Source organism: Cupressus sempervirens, chromosome 3 (genome assembly GCF_028749045.1).
Source record: "Cupressus sempervirens isolate cs-2001-9-10 chromosome 3, ASM2874904v1, whole genome shotgun sequence".
Lineage (NCBI taxonomy): Eukaryota > Viridiplantae > Streptophyta > Pinopsida > Cupressales > Cupressaceae > Cupressus > Cupressus sempervirens.
This window is the reverse complement of record NC_143120.1, coordinates 681,232,498-681,243,131: the sequence shown is the minus strand read 5'-3', so window position 1 is coordinate 681,243,131 and position 10,634 is coordinate 681,232,498. Positions and strand designations below refer to the sequence as shown.

The 10,634-nt window shown below is 34.4% G+C and overlaps 1 protein-coding gene across 1 annotated transcript; it reads left to right on the top strand.

Annotated features, from left to right (window-relative positions):
• Window positions 1-1,056: 1,056 nt before the first annotated feature.
• Window positions 1,057-4,438, top strand: LOC149568558 (putative protein phosphatase 2C 2). The gene is made up of 5 exons (XM_089821454.1): window positions 1,057-2,142; window positions 2,331-2,510; window positions 2,800-2,970; window positions 3,071-3,250; window positions 3,751-4,438. Exons 1-5 carry the CDS (start codon window positions 1,438-1,440, stop codon window positions 3,925-3,927), a joined length of 1,413 nt encoding a protein of 470 aa, XP_089677580.1. The 5' UTR covers window positions 1,057-1,437; the 3' UTR covers window positions 3,928-4,438.
• The last annotated feature ends 6,196 nt before the right edge of the window (window positions 4,439-10,634 follow it).

Below are 10,634 nucleotides of genomic sequence, written 5' to 3'. Positions count from 1 at the left end.
TTATTTTTTTCAATTTAAAATCAATTAGTGAGAATATAAAATATTTTACTTAAAATAGTTTTTTGTTATGCAATAGAATTAGGGAAGTAGCTATAGGGCAATTTATATGCACCCGCAGTGTTAAATAGTCTTAAGTCTATTATAAACAAGTGAAATACAATGAAAAATAATGCATATAAGTTGCAATGTAGACAGTGCCTACAATCACACCTAATCCTTGTTGCTTTTATAACTAATTTTATATTTTAACTTTTTTCAAACTATCTATAACTCTTATTTTTAATTAAAAGGAGACGATAAATTTTATTTTTTATTTCTTTTCGTGTGGGATAAAATCTTATCTTTTTTTTTTTTATGGAAACAACCAGAGTACATAAATATCAACATCTCTACCATTACATAACTGATTACAACATTATGAGTAAGTGTATATATAAACCAGAAGTCGTCCTTTGGCTAAGCTACCATGTGCAAGGGGGGATTCAATCCGTCAAAGTCACCCAAGGGTCAAAACCTGGCCCAAATGCACCTCCAAAAGTTTGAACCTTGGTGGATGACAATGTCAATCTTACCATCATCCTCACCAATTGTGCCCAACCAATTGAGCTACAACACTACGGCAAAAAAGTCTTATCTTTGCTTGACCAAGGTTTGATAAAATCTTCTCCTTTGATTTTAAAAGTGTTTTTGTTGCCACGATTCATTGAAGTCGACGAAAAAGGTTGAAAGAAAGTAACGACCGAGTCAGGCGACCGGTTGAAAGAATCTAAGAGGAAAGTCGTGGGACTGTCCCGACCGCCACGGCATTCAAACATTTAATGACACAGGCGGCGTCTGCTAACATCTCACCGTCACCCGTTTCCTCTCATTTGTCCAAGTTTCCTGCTCAGTCGGAAACAAGGTGCCCCACGCGGTTTCCTTTATAGAAAGTATCTACTACTCACGCGGCGCATTAACTGTACCAGGGACCTAACCGCCTTATTTCAACGTCACGAGCTTCCTTCGACATTAAGTCTTCTCGTTCTCTATTTATGTTCACCATTAAGTCTTTTTTCCAACACTTGGAATCTTTGGCTTCTTTTGTTTTGCTTACAAGTACTTATTATAGGTGTCACTCAAGTATTCGTCTTTACAGGTTGTTTGGAAAGCATTCTTACGCCAAGTTTAAAGTCTGGGGAGTTTCAAAAAGACGCCTGGAATTCGTTGTAGGCTCTAAATAGCCCTGTTTGGCGGGCTATTAAATTATTATTTAATATTAATTTAAAATTTAAAATTCACTTTTATTCAGCCATTCTGTCGGCTGCATAGCCAATTCCAATTCTTGTTTGGCGTTCGCTTCGAATAATGAATCTTGCGAGGCTTGTGAGATTGTTTTATCGACTGTGAACGAATTTCTCTGTGTTTATTCGGACGTGCAAAACGTAGAGCAAATTGAAGATGGCGTTAACTGCAGCATTTGAGGCGGCTTCGTCGTCTCCCGTTGGAGTTTCGACTTGTTATTCTCCCAGTTCTGTCAGCAGACGGCCGTTTCAAGAATTGAGCGTAGAGATCTGTTCTGAAACCCCGCAGCCATTGCCGTCTCCTCCATTGAATTCTGATTCTCCTTATGGAAAATTAGAAACTTTTTCTCGCAGACCGAGAATTAGGAATAGTTCTGTGCATTCTCCTCAGAGTTTCGGAGCACCCGTTAACAAAATACCCACCGACCAATTTCAATTGGCCTCTCCCAGAAGACCCACTTTGACTGCTTTGAACCAGAATTGTCACAGATTTTCACAAGGAAGCGATCTTTCAGGGCCTCCGACAAATGTTAATGCACAATCTTCTGTTACAACCAATGAAGGAAAATTTGGATGTGATAACTGGAAGATTAATGGAACAAGTGGATTTATTGAAGGAAACGGGTTGAAATTGAATTGGCCTCCATTAGCCCCAAACAGGCGGCGTCCTCCGATGCTGCAAATACCGCACTTGCCCATCTCTTTAACGCCGTGTTTTCAAAAGGAAAACTTGGCAGAGGGGTTGGAAAAGGAAATGAATGTAAAAGGCTGTAACTATTCGGTTGCCTGCAAAAAGGGTCGCAAAGAAGTCATGGAAGACGCTTTCAAGGCAATTGTTGACATTTCAGGGGATTCCAGGCAGGTCAGTCAATATTTAATTCAGCATATAATCTCATCTCTGACGATGATATAAGGATGTTAATTAGAAACTTGAGCATACCGAAATCTTGAAATAACAATAAACAATATTTCATTAATATTTAGTCATGAACCCATGAGAGCTTTCTTTCGATTTTCAATAACATAATCCTGAAATATTTGTCTGTTCAGGCATTCTTCGGTGTGTTTGATGGGCATGGCGGTCGAATGGCTGCGGATTTCGCATCAGAGAGACTCGGCCAAAACATTGCAGATGCAGTCGTGGAAAAGGGAAAAGGTGAACGTCACGTTGACACGGATAACGTGGTTAGAACAGCCTACCTCACCACAGACGAAGCCTTCTCCAACCAGGTATCAAATTCGAAACACCAACTCTGCTTGAATTTTGTATTATACCCAGTCTCTAATTCAAAATTAGAGTTTAGTACTTTGAATTATTGGCGGTATTTAATTGAATGAATGGACATCTAATGAGTAAACTTTTCAAGTACTACAAAGGCTGAAACAACATCTAAGGTTGAAAGTCGGTTAACTTGTATTTAAGTTTGTTTAAATCAAGGTTCATAGTCGAAACATAAAGGAACTAAAATCATGATGTCCTATACTTGCTTACAAAATGTTGATTTGTCTTACTGTTCAGAATATGAGCAGTGGGACATGTTGCGTGACGGCCCTGATCAGGGGAGATGTGATGGTGGTCGCCAACGCAGGAGATTGCCGCGCAGTGTTGAGCAGAGATGGGACTGCTGAAGCCCTCACATGTGACCACAGGCTCGACAGGGAAGACGAGCGCCAAAGGGTTGAAGATCTGGTAAGTAGTAACATTATAATTACCTTGTTAAAAGATCACCTTCCTCCTTTGGGCGTTTTAGTCATAATTTATATTGACATCTCTATAAATGAATATGCAGGGTGGATATGTAGATTGTGTTAATGGCGTATGGAGAATGCAGGGATTGCTTGCAGTGTCGAGAAGCATAGGCGACATTCACATGAAGGAGTTGATATCAGCGGAACCAGAGATGAAGAAGCTCGCCATTACACCCGACTGTGAGTTTCTGATATTGGCTTCCGACGGCTTGTGGGACAAGGTAACCTCCTTTTTCATCTGCCAATTTGCTTACAAGTAACGAAACCGAATGTTCTCGTTCCTAACTTGTCTTGATCAGTTGGGTCTGTTTGGTTCGTGGAATTTTAAAACCCTGGATTTCTACAAACCTTGGTTTAGCCAAATCAAGGTTTTGTATATCTTCATTTCGATTCTTGAGATTTTACTGAAACCGTTTGTTTCACTCGGAAGATGCGTGTGAAGACACATTTTTATGCGTAAGTTTGGAGTTGAAGGTAAATTTCAAAAAGTAGTCCAATCTATTGTTTTTACACTCTTTTTTTAAGAAGTCACAAAACCTGGTTTTGAGGCAAAATTGGAAGTCGTGTATGCTAATTCCATTTTGCAAATTTTGAAACAAACGCACAAATTTTTAAATCCAGATTTTGAAAAAGCCAATTCCTGTCATCTTCCAAGAACCAAACGGACCCTTAAAGAGTCAAATAATACTCTTCATCTTACCTAATTGGGTTTGTTGTACAGGTTAGCAATGAAGAGGCAGTGGACACGGCAAGGGCCTTGTGTGTAGAGGAAGAGGAAGAGGAAGGGTTCACTAGTGATGGGGCTGCATGCAGGAGGCTTGTGGATGTGGCGGTGAGAAGAGGAAGCAAGGATGATGTCACTGTCATGATCGTCGACCTCAAACACTTCTGCACTTGATTCTTCTTTCATTTGCTGGAAACGTAACGAATCGAATCGATGAGACAATTAAATTATTTGTTTTGAGGGAAAACTGTTGTTGCCCTCGATTCTGTACGAGGAAAGAATGACGTGACCCACACAATCTCTGTTATTTTGTGTGTACCTAACCATCTTTCGAGATGGAGTCTTACAGCTGTAGACGCCATGTCTAAATACTATTTCTCACACCTCAACAATGCTACCAGCTGGAATGCGGCTACACCGGGATTTTTGCGTTGGAGGTCACTGCATTTAAAACTAGCACTTGCACCTTCAGGAGGTGCAAGGGTCAGGGTACGCTGATAGGGAAAATAAAGGTGCAAGTTTTAGTTAAGTTTTTCTTTTGTATGTTTAAAAATATTTAGTATTTAGTTTACTTTAAACATTCTAAGGCATTTAAAGGACTGAAATCATGTAGGCTATCAATTGTCATGCTCAGAAACTATGTCATAAATGGATGCAAATAAAGGATGGAGATTGATTAAGTAAATCATTTAAATAACACTGAAAAAGAGAGTCGTTTTGATTGCATGCTATAGTGGATTGACTTCTTCTAGGTTTCCAATAATTGGGTGTTTATATCCTTAACTACCTTCAGCTTGTGTAAGATAAAAGTCATCCATTTGAGGTAAGATTCATTTCTAACTATAGATTCAAAATGAGCTCAAGAATATTAAATTAAAGATGTATTTGACTAGTATTCATTCAACATTATACCCATAAATCTCAATTTTGAGAACTTGTGGATGATTGCCAAAATACAACATAGTTCAAAACTGTAAGAAATAAGAATTGTTTTTATGTTGTTTGACATGGTTTCTTCTATCAAGACAAGTTATATTTAATATGTTCTTATAGCTACAAACATGGTAAGGTTTGTGTTATGCACTACTGTCTACTCGAATAATAAACATGGGTTTCATGTTTTATTTGAAGTATATTATATTATAACATGTTTCCATTTTAAGATATATGCAATGTAGACCAAATAGAAGAGTTAATTTATCATTCGAATCAATATAGTTTCAACATATAAATCCCCATAAGAAAGAAAACAAGTCATGTTTCACTTCTACAAATTTTGTTTACATTGACTCTTAATGAACTGCTTGTTTGATTTTTCTTACACAATTGTTTTAGTGATTTGGAAGCTTGTGTTGACCTAATTACTGGATAGTTTGGTTTGAAGGATTATGAATCTTAGAATCTAATTGTTACCTTCCTCTTATTTATTTTACACATTAGTCGAATTATGCCTTAGATCCACATTTTTCTCGTTCCAAGACATTATCTACAAGCAAGTAGATGGTGTTGCCATGGGCTTGCCACTTTCTCCCATTATTGCAAACCTGTACATGGAACATTTTGAAGAAATCACGCTCAATTCTTTCCCCCTCAAACCTAGATGGTAGAAAAGAAATGTAGATGACACAAACATCTGTTGGCCCCATGGGCTAGACAAACTCCAAGACTTCCTTACCCATCTCAATAGCATTGCTCCTTGCATTTCCTTCATGTTAGAGATTGAGGCAGACAACCAACTCCCTTTTCTTGACATCTTACTCATCAAGAATCTTGATGGATCCATTGGTCATCGTGTCTTCTGAAAATCAACCCACACAAATCTGTACCTCCATTTGTCTTCACACCACCACCCTAGTAAAAAATTTGGTGTTCTTAAGACGCTCATCCTGTGAGCCTTTCGTATTTGCGATGATAAACACATAGACCTTGAGCTCTCACATCTTCACCACATCTTCCAAATGAATGGGTACTCGAGTAGACAAATCACGAAGGCTATCAAAGACACCAAAATATTTCTCCTTTCTCAATCCAAACCCCCCAAAATCTCTCTCTCGTAGGGTCTCACTACCCTTTATCAATGGTATCTCCCACAAGATTGCTAAAATTCTAGCAAATAAAGGCATTCATAGTACGTTCAAACCCTTCTCATTAGTTAAACATCGTATCCACTCTTTGAAAGACTCAAGAGACACCTTTTTGGAATCTGGAGTCTACAAGATTCAATGTTCATGTGGTGTTCCCTCTATAGGAGAAATAGGGCGTGCTATCAAGACTCGATTAAAAGAACATGGGGCTGACATACAACATGATAGAGTTGCCAAGTCAGCCCTAGCTGAGCACTCCTCAACCAGCAAACACCACATTTGCCTAGAGAAGGCACAAGTCTTATGTCAAGAAGATAATTCCTTCAGGCAGAAAATCAAAGAGGCCATTGAAGTTGGCAACCACCCATGGGACCTTAATCAAGATGAAGGGTTATTTCTTAGCCATTCATGGTGACCCCTGTTATCATCTATCGAAAACTTTTTGTGTCACCCTTGATGATCTCTCTCTCTCTCTCTCTCTCTCTCTCTCTCTCTCCCTCTCTCTCTCCCTCTCCCTCTCCATCTTTCTCTCTCTCTCTCTCTATCCATCATCTCCCTCCACTCTCCCTCTCTTGCCCTTACCCCCCATTTCTTCGTTTTAGTTTTATATTTTTGCTGGATTTTGTGTGTGTGTGTGTGTGTAGTTTTTATTTATAGATTTATTCTTATTTTCATTTTCAATTTTATTTATTTATTCATTTGTTTACTTATTTTATTTTTATTTTTCATTTTATTTAATTATGTGTGTGTGTGTGTGTGTTAAATTTTTTTCTTTGCGTTTACAAGTGTGTCCATGTTAGACACACACACACACGCGCGTGCATATACATACACAGATGAGCACACTTAAGCACTTTTATTTAATATCCTCTTAATTGTTTAGTGGATCCATTCTGGTGTGTTTATTTTTATCATTACTAGTACTATCTTTATTATATATAATAATGATTATTATTATATAATACTTATTATTATTTCATTCATAATTATTATTAGTATTACTCAATCTGGAATTTTCAGTTACCTTTCCACTTTCTCTCATTACAACGTTATTTATAGTTATTATTAATGTCTCCCCTGATGATCTCTCTCTCTCTCTCTCTCCATTGTCAACTTCTACTCTCTCTCTTGCTCTTGCCCTGCCCCCATTTCTTCATTCTAGTTTTCACTTGGTTATATATATAGTTTTTATTTACAGATTTGTTCTTATTTTCATTTTTAGTTTTATTTAGTTATTTATTCATTTACTTATTTTCTTTTTCTTTTTTTTTATTATATATATATATATATATATATATATATATATCGTTCTTTGTTGTTCACACGTGTGTCCATGTTAGACACACACACACATATACATACACACACAAGCACACTTAAGTACTTTTATTTAATATCCATCATTATTGTTTAGTGGACCCATTATGATGTCTTTATTATTATTACTACTAGTATTATCATTATTATTATGTAATATTGATGATTATTTTATTTATATTTATTATTAGAATTTTTATTATTTGTAATAATAAGTATCACACACACACACATATATAGCAATTATTATTATTATTATTATGAGCCTTTTAGTTTTCAACCTCTCTTTTCAGGACACACACACACACACACACACACATGTATATGTATATGTATATGTATGTATGTATATGTATATGTATGTGTGTGTGTGTGTGTGTGTGTGTGTGTGTGTGTGTGTATTATTTTATGTAATAATAAATATCATACATGTGTGTGTGTGTGTGTGTGTGTATTTATTTATTATTTTGTTATTATTTAGTTTTTGACCTTTCTTATTTACCTTTTGGGATATCCACATTATGTTTATATATATCATTCACGTTGGTTTTTATTAGTAAGTCTATTTTTTATTTCTGTTTTTGTTTTCTCTCATTTAGTTGTATCTTTTTCACATATTTCCTTTGGGTTCTCCTCCCCTCATTTACCTTTTTGTTGAACTTCAAACTCTTCTGTGCACCACCCCCCCGCTTTCTTTTCTTCCCCCTTTTCATCCACATTGGGTTTCCAATCTTTCCACCTTTTTCCTTCAACTCTCTCATCCTGATGATGGATCACAGAGTGTGATCTGAAATGTTGATGCAAAAATTATAACACAATCTACCCAGAAATCATAGTTAAGAATTGTAATGGATTGTGAAAAACTACTATCTACCATTATCATTAATATTAAATTAAAAATTCAAATAAATTATAATTTGATTAAAACATAAAATTTCTTAATATTTACTTCGGTACATGTATGACAATTTAGCTTTTGCTAGCTATGAATACCTAATATTATCTACATAAATATATAAATATAATCATACTAAGTTGACAATGTTAAGGGATTAAACTATGGAAGATATAAACAAGTTTTTCTTTTGAATGAGAAAATTCTACATTTTTCTTATAGTTATATTGATCCATGTCAAGTTATGAAACTGCTATCAAGATTCAATTCTGTAGTTGTCAAGTCAAATTCATTAGTTCTTCTTTCATGATTAATGGTTGGGATGAACTGATCTCGAATGAATGGACACTTAACACTTATAGATAATGTTCACAAAGGTGAAGAATTTGATCTTCCCAAAAAGTCACCCATCCCAACACAATATTAAAATATTAGACATTTACAATGACCATCTCAAAATTCTTAACAACTAGCAGTTGCACGTTTTTGTAGTTAGTAGTTATTGTTTGTAAAATTAGTAGTATTAATGTCAATACGTGTAGTAAAAAGAAGATATAAATAGTTATTTGGTTAGCGGATTGTTAGTGGTAAGTTAGAACATAATTGTTTGTTGATTAGTAGACCTTATATATTAGTTTTAATGAATTAGTTAGTAGTGGTGGGTAATTTGGGAATCATTTAGTAATTAGTAACTAGTAAGGTAGATTTAGTTAGTGGAATTGTGATTTATGAATAAATAGTATTACCTATGATTCTACCTTAGTTTTAATTGATAATTTAAAACATAGTTTTAACTTAGAATGAGTTAATGTTTAGTTTAAATGAATGGTATAATTTAGTTGGAATAGATATTTTATACTTAGTTCCATGTCTTAAGGTGTTTAGCTTTCTAAAGGTTTCAATGTAGTTCAAGTGTGTATGTATATGAGAGAGAGATTAAATAATATTTAGTTTTAAGAAAAGCTTTAGAATTAGTTACTTATAAGTAATTGAGTAGATACACACAAGTTTATTAAATGTTATCTTAGATTGAAAATTAGTTATTAACATTAAAAGTAATTAGAGGTGTCTTTCCTAAGGGAACGAAGCTATGCACAGATTTCAATAGTAAATAGAGTTAGTTAATAAAATTTATTTAATAGTTAAAGTTGCATTAAAATTACCTTATTTCAACTTACCTTGGTATTCAAGTTAGTTAAAGTTGTCCATTTAAATCTTATACTAGTTAGCTTTCAATTGATTTGGAAAATTTAGTACTCTAAACTTAATCTCATGGAAGGTAAAGTATTTTAAAATTTATGTATAGATATCTTAGCTTGTAATAAATTAAATGAACCTAAATACGATTTTAAGTTATACCTTAGTCGATGAAGTTTAATTTTATGAATAATAAAATGGAGCATATTTCATTCTGGATATTAAGTCTACTTAAGTTAACTATTATTAATATTGTTACCCATGCCAATTAGAGAACCCAATCTCATGATGAACTAAACAAATTCAAGGAGAGAAATCAATGTGACACTTTTGTCTTAGCATATGTGAAGTTCAGTCCAAATTTCGGCTAGTGATTTGTATAGGGTTCCTAACCAACCTTGAGTTGATAATAGGTCCTAGTAAATTGTAAAGGAATTCTTAATCCAAACATGTGTTAGACTCAAACATTTTAACTTGTCAACCTTGGATGCATAACCTTTTTATCAAAGTGTTAATAACCTAGGTTTACCTCTCAAAATAATGTTGTATTTTTGCCCTAAAATTTTGGCCATGACATGCAACTTGAGTGAATAGATTGTCATGGTTAAGGTTTTTTTTTGAAACCCCTTAAACTTTCTTCAAGGACTATATTTTCTTAAATGAGACCTTAAGAGAAGACTCATGATCCATATGACTAGTAGCTTTGAGAAAAGAGTTCATTTGAGAATTATGATGATGATTCAAAGGTGGAGAATTTACAAAGGAAAGAGGAAAGTTTTGATCTCTAAAAATATTAGACGAGGTCTAGTAGGAATATATCAAATTAGAGGTATGTTAGCTCTCAAGCTCCTACTACTCTTTTGGAAGTTGCAGATTGGTTGTGAAACTCAACCTTGTTATTGTTTGAAGAAAATGTTATTATAAAAATATTTTCACAAAAGATGAGTTTATGCTAAGTTCACCAAAATGTAGAGTATCCATAATCAAACTCTTTCAGGATTCAAGTCTCAACTCTCCATTTAGCCTTCAAGTAACATTGACCTTCATGTTTATCTAGTAGTTAAGTAAGAGGATAACTTTGAAGATACATAAGAATTATTAGTCTTAAAAAAATTGATATGCAAAATTTAAAGTGTTAAGAACAACTTGACAAGATCTCTATCTGAAATGAATGTGTGATGCATAGATTCCATATGGAAAAAAAACTAGAATTGCGATAGAAAACATCCAAAAACCTAGACAATGTTTTGAAATACTTAAAATGAAAGGAAAGTTACATGCATCTAAAATAATGGAAAGGATAATATTAAGTGCAATAAAATGGAAACAATGATCTAGGAAGATGTTTAGTTATCACAAAAAATAATGTTGAATATGTTCACATCCTT